General features: G+C 42.7%; 1 protein-coding gene across 1 annotated transcript; it reads left to right on the top strand.

Annotated features, from left to right (window-relative positions):
• Nucleotides 1–1,109: 1,109 nt before the first annotated feature.
• On the top strand, nt 1,110–10,809 carry LOC306918952 (caspase-3-like; the record flags this gene model as incomplete). The annotated part of the gene is made up of 4 exons (XM_079531790.1): nt 1,110–1,371; nt 4,773–4,936; nt 7,064–7,202; nt 8,707–10,809. 4 exons carry the CDS (start codon nt 1,110–1,112, stop codon nt 8,976–8,978), a joined length of 837 nt encoding a protein of 278 aa, XP_079387916.1. The 3' UTR covers nt 8,979–10,809.
• Nucleotides 10,810–13,677: the final 2,868 nt, after the last annotated feature.

The following is a 13,677-nucleotide window of genomic DNA, read 5'->3' as shown; positions in this document are numbered from 1 at the left end:
AGCTGCCCTTCTCACCAACAATAAAACACAAATCTTTTTAGACACCATTTATTTCATTCGGATTAGCAGGGGCCCAAGGGCCCCTGGGCACGTGCCCAATATGTGCCCATATGGTAGATCCGGCCCTGCCTGGACTCTCATTTTCAGCACACACTTCCCGTTCCTGTCCCTCGTTCCTCTCGCGCCCCTCTTCCCCATGGACATTGTGGGACGTCAGGAGCCGTCCCTAGAGGGGAGGCACTGTCACAGTCACAGACTATCTAGGTGTTTTGTTTCCCATGTGTAATCAACCCTCATGTGTATATTAGTGTTGTTCCCCAGTCAGTTCTTGTCGGATCATCATTTCTCTGTAAAGTTTTGTGTTCACCTGTTCGCCAGCATTAAATCCCCAATCATGCATGGGTTTTGAACACTAGTTTGCCTGCCTCGCTGTCCTGCATTTGGGTTCTCACCACACTACACCACTAGATCGTGACACTCTCCATCATTTAGCTGCTGGGGACCACGTGGAACCCCCTCAAGGACCACTGGTGGAGAACCACTGCTCTAGGCCCTAGAGGAGGAAATAATGTGTGCATGGCTGGTTGTTCCACTCCCAGTTCCATGGAACATAAAAGGCACGTGCATTGTAAAAGAAAAAAGAAAAGAAAAAAAAAGCCTGCAGTGGGAAGACCAGAGTTGTGTAACGACCATAATTTATATCCTCAGGGCTCACGTGTGTTCTCGTAACACACACACGCACACACACACACACACACACACACACACACACACACACACACACACACACACACACACACACACACACACACACAGGTGTGGAAATGGGCGTGTCTGACACACGCAGGTACACAGGAGAGCTGGAATGTTCACACTGTCACACTTATAGTCCTGGACATATTAACACACTGAGCCGTAGACTCATTCACTGCACGTCTGGTGTGTATTCGCCAGTAAACAGCCTAATATACCAATCTTTATGTAATTTTCTTTCTTTCTGTCTTTCTTTCAGTCTTTCTGCTATTTGGTCTGTCAAGTCCTAGGGAGCTACTAGGGAGAGACAACAGAAGAACGACTCCACGTCTCATTGAATCTTTAATCTTTGGGTCATGCCGGTGAGAAAGGACCCCGTCTCCTCCTCCTCCTCCTCCTCCTCCTCCTGGGATGGTAACAGCGGCGCCGGCGAGGAGCGCTGCGACCGAGCGGTTCTGGTGTCCGTGTCTCGGTTCGATCCCGGCGTGAAGCTGGGCCGGCGGCCCGGGGCGGCCCGCGACACCAAGAGACTCCACCGCACGCTCAGCAAGATGGGCTTCAAGGTGGAGATCCACGACGACCTGAGCGCAGACGAGATCTACGCACTGTTTGACAAAGGTACTGGGATTATATGCCATTCAGGATATGTTTTAAAAGCCATTTTGACCTGAGATCAGATTCTAAAAATGTCTTCTACATCCTGACAGTTTTCTGAAAAAGCTATGTTTCTAGGTCAGTCGTTCTTCGATTTTTCAAAAATAGACTTAGACAATGTTTTGGGGGTTCCCGCCCAAAATGGGTTAAAAGCCATTTTTATAGTTGTATAGCATCTATGTATCTATGTATTGTGAATACACGGCACAAAATAAGTTTCCAAACGGAAAAATGAAGTACTTTGAAGTTTGAAGTTTTGATGTGATACTGCATAGTTGATTTGGTTGACTAGCTTAAAAAATATGATGAAAATGTTGTCGGACTACATTTTTTTTTCACTGACCAAAAACATTTGTGACGCTCTGCAACCAAGCATGCAATCCAATCAAGTCTAAAATCAGCCATTATGACGCCATCACGGCCTGCCAAAATACATTTTCAGTCGACTAAATAAACTGCACATTTTGCCGACTAAAATCTTATAGTTGACTATAACACTAAAACATTTCAGATTACAAATATGCCTAAAACTAAATGGAAATCATGAAGCTTTCAGAAGGTTCCCCTTCCATGTCCATCATCATTCCATCATCATTCTATCATCTCAGAAATGTTTGACATCTGAAACATTTTCTAAATATGAATTTAAGCACATGCTACTTCTGTCTGATTTGACTTCAGTCACGCTAGTGTTAAAGTTAACTTACTTTCTGTGCTACAGTATTTCTCCATCTCAAAATATGTCAAAGTATATCTGTCCAAGTAGCCTATGTCTTCATTGGGTTTGATGCCCAACCCATTTACACTGCATGGCAGCCAAATCCAGCCTGAATCAGATCTGAGCCACATCCAGATTGGAATCTGATTTGTTTAAATGAGTCATGTGAGACATGTTAGACTAATTTATTTTAAACCAATCAGATTTCAATCGGGATGTGGCACAGATCTGAATCAGGCTAGTTTTGTCTGCCAGTGTAAATGGGGCCAAAGTGGCAGCTTAAAACTTTGAATACATTCCATTATCATGGGATTGAATAGTTTAATAGTGATCTTTGCTGCCTTTAGTTTTTCCTACTGGAATGGAGGAGGCAGGTTATGCAACCGTTTTATTGATTAGACCTCAGAGAACACATTCTTATCTCAGAGTACACTTACGGTGGACTCTTAATGCTGATTATTATTCACAGATAAAACCCCAGATAAAATGGACATGTTATCGCGCCCGAGACATTATGCGAAAATACCTTTATTTCACTGATGGAAACTAAATAAAAACGCTAAATATATTGACAATTCCATCGAGAAACAAAAACTACACTAAAACTACACTACTGTTATGGAGGGACTATAGTGGACAAGAGATCCAGTAGATTGTTATGCTTGGTTGGACTCGGGCGCTGCGGCGCGCTGTGAGCTTGTAGATCGGCTATTTTCAACATGCAACCAAGTGTAAAATCAGGCATTACACAACGCCATCAAGGCCTGCCGAAGTTAAACTAGACTAATACTAAAACATTTCAGGTGACTAAAATATGACTAAACTAAATGGAATGTTATGCAAAAGACTACCGTATGACTAAAACTAAATCAAAATAGTCAACAATAGTGTCTTGGCGACTGTGTGTGTGTGTGTGTGTGTGTGTGTGTGTGTGTGTGTGTGTGTGTGTGTGTGTGTGTGTGTGTGTGTGTGTGTGTGTGCGCGCGTGCGGGCGTGCATGCATGCGTGATTGCGCGCGCGTGTGTGAGAGGGCGTGGGGGCAGTCACATGCTTGCTTGCCTTATATTGCTGAACGGTGACTAATATAAACAAACATATTATCTCATAATTGATAGGTTATAATTCAACCACATGACTCAGTGTCAGTAACATGTGCTTTGCGTGCAGTGCTTGGTCAACTACAAATCATAAGATTTTAGTAGACTAAATCTACAGTTGATTTAAAATGTACTTTGGCGGGCCGTGATGTCATCCTAATGGTTGAGAATAGCTGCATCTACAAGCTCACAATGCGTTGTGAGCTTGTAGATTGACTATTTTCAGGATTCAACCAAGCATGAAATGACTTGTCTTTTAGTTCTACTGGATCTCTTCTCCACTATAGTCCCTCCCTAATATTTTAGTCTAGTTTTTATCTGTAGACGGAATTTTCAGTAAATTTAGTCTTAGTTTTAGTCATCGTAGCTTAGTTTTAATTTAGTTTCTATTTAGTTTTCGTCAGTGAAAAAAGGTATAGTCGACGGACATTTTTCGTCATAGTTTTGGTCGACGAAATCAACACTAGTTTGCATGTGCTTGATCACGCAGGCAGTAACTGCTTTGCGTGTGATTATGGTAATGCAGTGAGCCTCCCAGCACTAACGTGTGCTTTGTGTCTGGCACATGCAGAGAGCGTTACACCGGGGCTCCACTGGGTCACCGTCAGGGAATGTTCCCTTTTTAATCAATGAAGGGTGGCTCCACTGCCCACGTTGCGTTGCGTGACTGCATTCAAATTGCCCCGGTTCGTGTTTTAATGCACGCGACGGAGACGCAACGCGTCCGGTGGAGCCCCGGCGTTAGAGAGGCAGGGCCTGAAATCCCCTAAGAGGGCACTTTTAGCCCAAAATAGCGAAAATAGCAGATCTACTAGCTCACAACGCGTCGCGACGCGTTGAGAGCTTGTAGATCAGCTATTTTCGGGGCGCAACCCTGCACTCTTTATCTACTGGTGGAGATGCGATGTAACGGCATGGATTTCGAAACAAATTAGTTCAGGAGACTTCTGAAAAAAACAATTATCCTGATAAGGCTGCCTTCCGGTATGCGAGTTTTTTATTCCTATGATGGGAGGGAATTTGGAGCGCTGTGATTGGTTGTCAGTGGAGTAGGAAGCGCTGGGTCTGTGTTTTGGACCGCACACAAGTGTTTATGCCTACTAGTACTCTATGACTAGTACTAACCCTATCTCTAACTCTAACCTAAACATAACCGCAAGCAGGGGAGCAACGCATCCCTCACCAACCTTAATCCAAAAACTATTAACGTACCCCTCACCAACCTTAATCCAAAAACTATTAAAAAATCCGCGGTAGTAAAAGATGTGGCGGAGCGGTAAAACGAGCGCTCCTAAACCTGAGCCACCCTAGGAATAAAAAACTAGCTTCCGGTATGGCATGGAAAGGAGAGGAGGGCATTTTGCATAGTAAATGCTGCATTCGTGGTCTGGAGAGGGCAGTTGTCTTACAGACGGCTAAAAGGGCAGGGGCTGAAGCCCCCTTTTGATGTCTATGCGTGCACGTCCCTGCTTTGCGTGTTCTCGGTCCTGAAGTGAGCCTCCCAGCCCCGTCACTAACGTGTGCTTTGCGTGTTCTTCTCGGTCCCGCAGTGAGCCGCCAGCCGGTGAAGGAGTGCGTGTTGGTGGTTCTGTCGTCGCACGGAGAGGAGGGCTGCGTGTTCGGAGCCGACGGTAAAGCGGTCCGTCTGTCTCACGTCTTCAGCCGTTTCGACAACGTCAGCATGGAGGGAAAGACCAAACTGTTCTTCATACAGGTGAGGATTTACACACACTTAGACCAAACTGTTCTTCCTTCATACAGGTGAACCAAACTGTTCTTCATACAGGTGAGGATCTACACACACTTACAGGCGCGCAGTTGGGGGGGATAATCACCCTCAGTTTTATGAGGTGGGGGGGATCGTCCCCTCCACCTTTTGTGACGGAAGAAAAGGAAAAAATGATCAGGCAGCAACCAGTTCTCGTTTCAAGGCGTATTACTGCCCTCTACTGGTTTGGTGTATGCACTGCAGCAGCTGTTTTGCTTAAAAGTGGAGGGGATGCCCCCCCCCCTCCTCAGTGAAAAAGTGAAATTTCCCCCCCAGTTATAAAATGCTATCTGCGACCCTGCACACTTAGACCAAACTGTTCTTAATACAGGTGAGGATTTACACACTTAGACCAAACTGTTCTTCATACAGGTGAAGATTTACACATTTAGACCAAACTGTTCTTCATACAGGTGAGGATTTACACACACTTAGACCAAACTGTTATTCATACAGGTGAGGATTTACACACACTTAGACCAAACTGTTCTTCATACAGGTGAGGATTTATACACACTTAGACCAAACTGTTCTTCATACAGATGAGGATTTACACACTTAGACCAAACTGTTCTTCATACAGGTGAAGATTTACACACTTAGACCAAACTGTTCTTCATACAGGTGAGGATTTACACACACTTAGACCAAACTGTTATTCATACAGGTGAGGATTTACACACACTTAGACCAAACTGTTCTTCATACAGGTGAGGATTTATACACACTTAGACCAAACTGTTCTTCATACAGATGAGGATTTACACACTTAGACCAAACTGTTCTTCATACAGGTGAAGATTTACACACTTAGACCAAACTGTTCTTCATACAGGTGAGGATTTACACACTTAGACCAAACTGTTCTTCATATAACAGGTGAGGATTTAAACACGTAGAGTGATCTGTGTCACCTATAGCTTTTAACCACTTTTAACCATTGTTTTAAACTTAAGCTGTTGAAAAATAGCAGATCTACAAGCTCGTAGCGTGGCACTTGGTGCTGCGCTACGAGCTTGTAGATCTGCTATTTTTGAAAAATTGTGTGCAAATCTTTGAAAATATATTCCTTCACATTGAACGTTGAACTTGAATCTTAGGTTCTGAGGGGGTCCCTGGAAGTTGGAACAATATATTTTCAGATGGGGGTCGGCACTGCCGTATTTGGCTGCCGACTCGGCAGCCAAATACAGATCATTCTGTGGGTCCTTGACATGAAAACGTTTGAGAACCACTGACATAGAAACATAAGGATTTTCAGAAAACTGTCAGGATTTAGAAGACATTTTGTAGAATCAACCTCAGGTCTAAATGGGTTTCAGGTGAAGATTTAACCACAACACTGTTCTCATACTTCCATCAGGTTGGTTACAAACCTTTTAAAAATACACAAGGCCTACCCTCCACTGTACTGTACTGTACTGTACTGTACTGTACTGTACTGTACTGTACTGTACTGTACTGTACTGTACTGGCACACCCGAAATCACCATATATACAGTTAATATGTGCGTGTGTTTGTGTGTGTGTGTTAGGTTGCGAACAGGTGGTGAAAAACAACCATGCTGTTTTCGTGCTCAGATGCACCCAGCCACCCACCCAGCCAGCCAGCCAGCCAGCCACCCACCCACACACACACACACACACACATAGTCACTTAAGGAAGTGGTTGCACCACTTAAAAACAGAGAGATGTGTTTGGGTGAGCGGCGAGTCTCTTATCACCGTGGCTCAGTGACGTCATATTGTGAGCGTGTAGATTGGCTATAGAGCGTCGCAGTCCCGCCCCCTACGAGGACCCAGGAAAAAATGTCCCGTTCATTTTCCCCATAGACATTTCAAAAAGTATTTATTTAAAGACCTTTTAAGCCTCATACAAAGCCAACTCGAGTTGTGACAAATGACAACAAACAACATTTTTGGGCTGAATAAATAATTAGAAAGAAGAAAAAAAAACGGCAGGTTACAACACTTTTTTTTGTTGTTTTTCTTCTTCGTAATTATTTAGTCGACCAAGACTAGACTAAAACTAAAGCTTTTCAGATGACTAAAATATGACTATAACTTCCTCAGGCGTGTCGGGGAGCAGAACTTGACGACGGCGTGGAAGTGGACTCGGCAGGAACAGGAAGTGATGTCACCACGGAGGACAGCATCTCCCAGTATCTGTCCGTTCCCGTGGATACAGCCGTGATTTATGCAACAACGCCAGGTAGAAGCTTGGTGGAAAGTAGCAAAGTACTTTTTACTAAACTACTGTATACTAAGCTTAAAGGAGAATTCCATGCTAGAAGGCTTTCTTACCTTTCTTACCTTTCTTTGTAGTCGTTACGTCCCCACCAAAGAGGTCCAGGTGTTTTTTTTTTGCAAAAACTCCTTATTGGCTATTTCCCCTCCCATAAGCCCTCAATGAATTGCATTGAATTGAATGGGAATTGAATGGGGCTATGGGGTGTTGTGCTAATTCGCTTATTTCCATCAAAATAAGTAGTATTATTTACATTATGAAGAGAGGATATATACAAAAACTTTGACACCCCATAGCCCCATTCAATTCAATGCAATTCATTTAGGGCTTATGGTAGGGGAAATAGCCAATAAGGAGCTTTTGCACAAAATAACACCTGGACCTCTTTGGTGGGGACGTAACGACTACAAAGAAACGTAAGAAAGCCTTTTAGTATGGAATTCTCCTTTAAGTAAACTTTTGAGGTCTTTTTTACTTTACTGGATTATTTCTGTAGCCTATACTTTTATCTCTACTCCACTACATCTCAGAGGCAAGTATTGTACTTTTACTCCACTACATTATATTTGACAACTTTAGTTACTATAGTTACTTTGTATATTTTGATTATTATTATTATTATTATTACAGGCAACAGAGTCTTATGTACACCTGACAGACAGGTGCGTAGGCAGGGCTTAAAGTATTAAAAAGATCACACCCGTGTGAACTGAGTGGTGCAAATCCCCCCCCTCTCTCTCTCATTAGCAGGCAACAGTGCAGATTTTAACAGTGTTTTTACATTGCAGTATTGATACTTTTCCAAGCCCAAACCACACCAATGATTCGCCACAGTGCGCCGGCCTGCCGAATACATGAACTACGTGACAGCCTAGGGCCCCCCAGAACATGTCCTCAAAGTCATGCATCCAACAGGCTTTGAACTGAGCAGATTGGACTTTCCGTTCCAGACATAATGGCCAAAACATCTTGAAAATGGCCACTTTCACCGATTTTCAATCAGATTTTGGCCATTATCGCCCGCTTTTCTTTAATAACACGGGCTAGGAAGGCCGGACGGCGACAAACTACATACCCGAGTAAAGTACAGTTTGATCACAGTGTTAGCATCTGCTCCTCTCAGGTTACAGAGCGTTCATGCACCCTCTAGGGGCCGTCTTATTAGTTAGCATGCAAACATGATGCTAACACTGTATATATTTCTTTTCCCTTTTTACCTCCTTTTTGATGAATTCCTGTTCTGTCTATAGAAGTGTCTATTTGTACGTCTCTAAATGTTTTGATGATTTGAACATGGTGGACCCTGTTGGAAACAAGTGTAATGCTTAATTGGGTCGTCCACTCACAGTTAACAGCCTTTGTATTGAGTTTGTGCTTGAAATGTACTGTAATTCTGCAAACTGTTAATAAATTCTTCAATCAATCAATCAAGCATGAATGCTAACAGTGTCGTCTCTCCTCCTGTCAGGTTACGGAGCATTCATGCACCCCCTAGGAGCCGTCTTCCTCCAGACTCTGTGCGACATCGTGGAGGATGAGGCGTGCCACGCTCTGGAGCTGACGCGCCTCCTGACACGCCTCGCCCACCGCGTGGCGTACACCTTCCAGGCCAAAGGCGCGCTGCACGGCAAGAAGGAGATGCCCTGCTTTATGACGCGGATGACTCGAGAGGTCTTCCCCTTCTCATCGCAGCCTGGGAAGGAGAGCGGCGCCCGCGTGAACTCTGCTGTGTCTCTGTAACCTATCATTTGATGGTGATGTAGATCATGCATGGGCAACATGGGCAAATGGGGGCCACAGTCGGCCCTAACCGGCCTGCAGGTTAATATCTGAATTCTGATATATTACTGATGTCAGTTGTTACAATTCCAAACATGCAGACATGACCCGCTTTAATATTTGTCTTTTTAATGTCCAATGTATTTGCATTCATAAAGTTAACATACGTCTAAATATAACTAAATGCATTAGAAAATTAATCATATTTTTACTTTTCAGGATTCAAATTCAAAAATAGCAATAAATAATAATGATTCAGTATTTCAATTCAAATATAGCATAAATAGCAGATCTACAAGCTTAAAACAGTATGCCATGTGGCCCTCTGGAGTGAGTGTGGAACTGTAGTGGCCCTGTGGAGTGAGTGTGGAGCTATAGTGGCGCTCTGGAGTGAGTGTGGAACTATAGTCGCCCTCTGGAGTGAGTGGAACTATAGTGGCTCTCTGGAGTGAGTGTGGAACTATAGTGGCTCTCTGGAGTGAGTGTGGAACTATAGTCGCTCTCTGGAGTGAGTGTGGAACTATAGTGGCTCTCTGGAGTGAGTGTGGAACTATAGTGGCCCTCTGGAGTGAGTGTGGATCTATAGTGGCCCTCTGGAGTGAGTGTAGAACTATAGTGGCCCTCTGGAGTGAGTGTGGATCTATAGTGGCCCTCTGGAGTGAGTGTGGATCTATAGTGGTCCTCTGGAGTGAGTGTGGAACTATAGTGGCCCTCTGGAGTGAGTGTGGAAATATAGTGGCCCTCTGGAGTGAGTGTGGATCTATAGTGGCCCTCTGGAGTGAGTGTGGAAATATAGTGGCCCACCCCTGATGTAGATAGATGTCCTTTGATGATTCCACATATAATCAAAGCAGTCTGAGACACCCCTGGACTTGCAACAAAGCACAATAGAGTGCCACGTACAGCAACCCTTTAAAAACATACGTTTTAAAAAAGTCAAGAGTTCACACCGACTATAATAAAAACATACAACAGTTATCTTTGCAGTTGTTTTTATTACAGTAACTGCCAGTTACAGTACTGAGTGTGAATGGCACTTTAGACTGGTTTACAGTATACTAGTGGACCAACCATATCGCTCTGGATGATACATCGGACATGATTTGACTTTTGGCATTCATGTAGCCGGTCTGTCTTGATTTTGACCACTTTCCATCGGGTGTCTATATGTTGGGTCATTATAGGCAAACATTTAAAAAAGAAAAAAAATGTTCAGTTCATGTTTTTTGTTCAATGTACTTCAAGTTAAATGTGTTTTTAATGTATTTATTCATGTTTGTTTTTTATTTATTTGGTTTCCTTCTAATTTAAAGGTTCTCGTTTAGAGACTTTACATCTTGTAATTGATTTCAAGAGTTCGCACTTTTGGACAACACATCAGTCAAAACATTATTGCTTGTATCTCGGGAGGACTGACGCTGATTGTTTTTACACTTCCACTAAATCAAAGCTAAATACAATTTTGAACATGTATATACTGTGGGTGTATCTACTCACCATTATTCATAAATAATTAAGCTAAATTAAGGTGTTTAATGTCATGCGTGTTTTGTCTGACTGAACATGTCTCAATGCATTCACCTTACCACAGATTTTCTTTCATTGTGCCGTTTGAATTTTAATGTATTTATTTAAGAGGAACTGGTGTTATTGCGCTATATTTCACATTGTATTTTATGCATTGTTTTATAGCATACGGTTTGTACTGTTCAACACTTGATAGGAACCTTTTTGGAAACATTTATTTTGTATTGATAATATTTATTATCAGCACTTTGCAAGAGTTTCACAATAAACCCTTTGTTGTAGTGTACGGTATCCTATGTTGTATTCTCCTTTTCACCTGCCTGTACTTATCTTATCAAAAGATAAGAGCTTATAGTCCACTTGCCAGAACATGTGAACCATGCAGGCATGTTGAGTACACCAAAGGTTTATGTTAGAAATGTTGAGTATGGGTCCCCAGCATGTAGAAACTGATGTTAGAAATGTTGAGTATGGGTCCCCAGCATGTAGAAACTGCCGGATGCTAACTTGCATATGTTGAGCAATTTTCATAATTGGCATATGTGACCATACCATTAACACCTTGGAGGCGCAAGACGGAGATCACCGTTAAGTTCACGGTCAGTTGCCCGAGACGGAGATTGATTAATCTCCGTCAAATTAGTGCTATGAAAACTGATCGCATCGCTCTACAGCCTAGAGGCGCTTGTTGCGCAATCCTCTGTGTTGCACAACACGTCATCGAAAATGTTCCCTGCCTGTTTAGCTGACGACAACGAAAATCTTAAAACATTCATAACTCGCGATCTAAATCATCCCGTCTAATTATGAAAAAAGATCCTGTGTTTGACGGCCCTCCGCTGTCCAGTCGCTAGTCGCGATAGATTTATTCTTTGTGGCAGCGGTGGCCGAACGGATTGCGGAGCGGTCTTGATACCGGAAGGTCGCCAGTTCGAATCAGCGGTCCGACACGTTAAAATTACCACCGCTGAAGTGCCCTTGAACAAGGCATTGAACCACTACGATGAAATGTTCTATGAGCAGGGCCTGGCTGGAAACAAGTTCTTGAGCTTAGCCCAGATACCCTGGGTAAATATAGTAATCATTTCATTTCATTTCATTCTTACCTCCCGTTGTTGTCGATCGACTCTAGAGTGGTGTGGCTATTGTTAGCTGCTACACACACATTCACAACAACTTCCGGTCCGCCGGTAAAAGTGGTCCGGGCACTATAAACGATGGGCACATTTTATTAATGGATTAAATAGGCCCGAGCCCTCAAGGTGTTAACAACCTAAGGAAGAAAACATCTACATTTCATCATGCTTAAAGTATCATGTGATGTGTCAAATTAGGGGGTTTTCATGATGCTGAATCCATTCCATTAGGTGCCTTCAGACATCTGAGAGGCCTGAAGAAGGTCTTTGACCGAAACGTTGCCTAAGAGGTAATGACATGGATGTACTGTCTGTGTCTGAATCATTAGGCGTTCATTCTGTACGGGAACCCCTTTTGATGTTTTAAACATTGTTATAATTTAGCTATTGAAAAATAGCAGCTCTACAGTGGGTGCTATACAAATAAAGTTGCATTATTATTATTATATTATTTTTTGCAGGGTTTTTTATGGAATCAAATTAAGCATCCACATGCTACAGCTTATTTCACTCAATCATACAATAATTTGATATTTCATGTTATATAGGCACCATATTAGCAATGTATTAATTTTGAGACAGTTCTTATAAGACTTCCAGAAACAACTGCTATCTTCCTCTGCTGTATCTGATCTAAACTAACAATGTTCATGAATAATTGACAATAAAGCTAACTAAAACAAGTCTGTTACTGTATGCATTGAAGTTGCACTGCTATTGTGCATTGGAAGTGTTCACTATATATTGTTGCTGTCCTTGTAGTTCCATATTTTAAAAATGGTATCTATCTACTACACACCGTTTTCCCCTGCTCTGACATGGTTCTACCACTAGATGGCAGTGTTTACCTACCAATGCCTTTAAAACAATGGTTTTCAACCTTTTTCATATATATAAGGTCCGTTATTTATTCAGCATTTGAGCCACAGACCACCATGTGATGACATTTAGCCTCTCAGACCCATTTGAGCCACGGACCACCATGTGATGACATTTAGCCTCTCAGACCCATCTGAGCCACAGACCACCATGTGATGACATTTAGCCTCTCAGACCCATTTGAGCCACGGACCACCATGTGATGACATTTAGCCTCTCAGACCCATCTGAGCCACGGACCACCATTTGATGACATTTAGCCTCTCAGACCCATTTGAGCCACGGACCACCATGTGATCACATTTAGCCTCTCAGACCCATCTGAGCCACGGACCACCATTTGATGACATTTAGCCTCTCAGACCCATTTGAGCCACGGACCACCATTTGATGACATTTAGCCTCTCAGAGACTCAGACCCATTTGAGCCACGGACCACCATTTGATGACATTTAGCCTCTCAGACCCATTTGAGCCATGGACCACCATCTGATGACATTTAGCCTCTCAGACCCATTTGAGCCACGGAACCACCGTTTGATGACATTTAGCCTCTCAGACCCATTTGAGCCACGGACCACCATCTGATGACATTTAGCCTCTCAGACCCATTTGAGCCACGGACCACCATCTGATGACATTTAGCCTCTCAGACCCATTTGAGCCACGGACCACCATTTGATGACATTTAGCCTCTCAGACCAAAACTAAAGAATATGTTGTGGTTGAATATGATTTTGTACACAGATACATGCTGTATTGATGTTGGTACCATTAGGAGAGATAACAGGCAAACGTTGATCAAAATAAACTATTCTTCTATACATTATTAAATTGTGTAGACTTCTTGTAAATTAAGTAATGCAGGATGTTTAACAATCATTTAACGCTTGAGAGTGTAACATGAAACCAAATGGACCCGTACGGGTCCATTTGGTTTCATTTTACACATTGCATACATGTTGTGTGTTTGTTGTTCGGCTACTTTTCACAGGATTACATTTAGAAAACTTGTGTAATGAGTATATAATAATAATTAGTACTTTTTCTTTTGAAACGTCAAGGATATTTTTATGCCAATACATTAGAACTTTTACTCAATTAAATTGTGAATTCCA

The sequence above is a fragment of the Electrona antarctica genome, assembly GCF_951216825.1.
Source record: "Electrona antarctica genome assembly, contig: scaffold_119, whole genome shotgun sequence".
Taxonomy (NCBI): Eukaryota; Metazoa; Chordata; class Actinopteri; order Myctophiformes; family Myctophidae; genus Electrona; species Electrona antarctica.
This window is presented reverse-complemented; position numbering and strand designations above follow the sequence as displayed.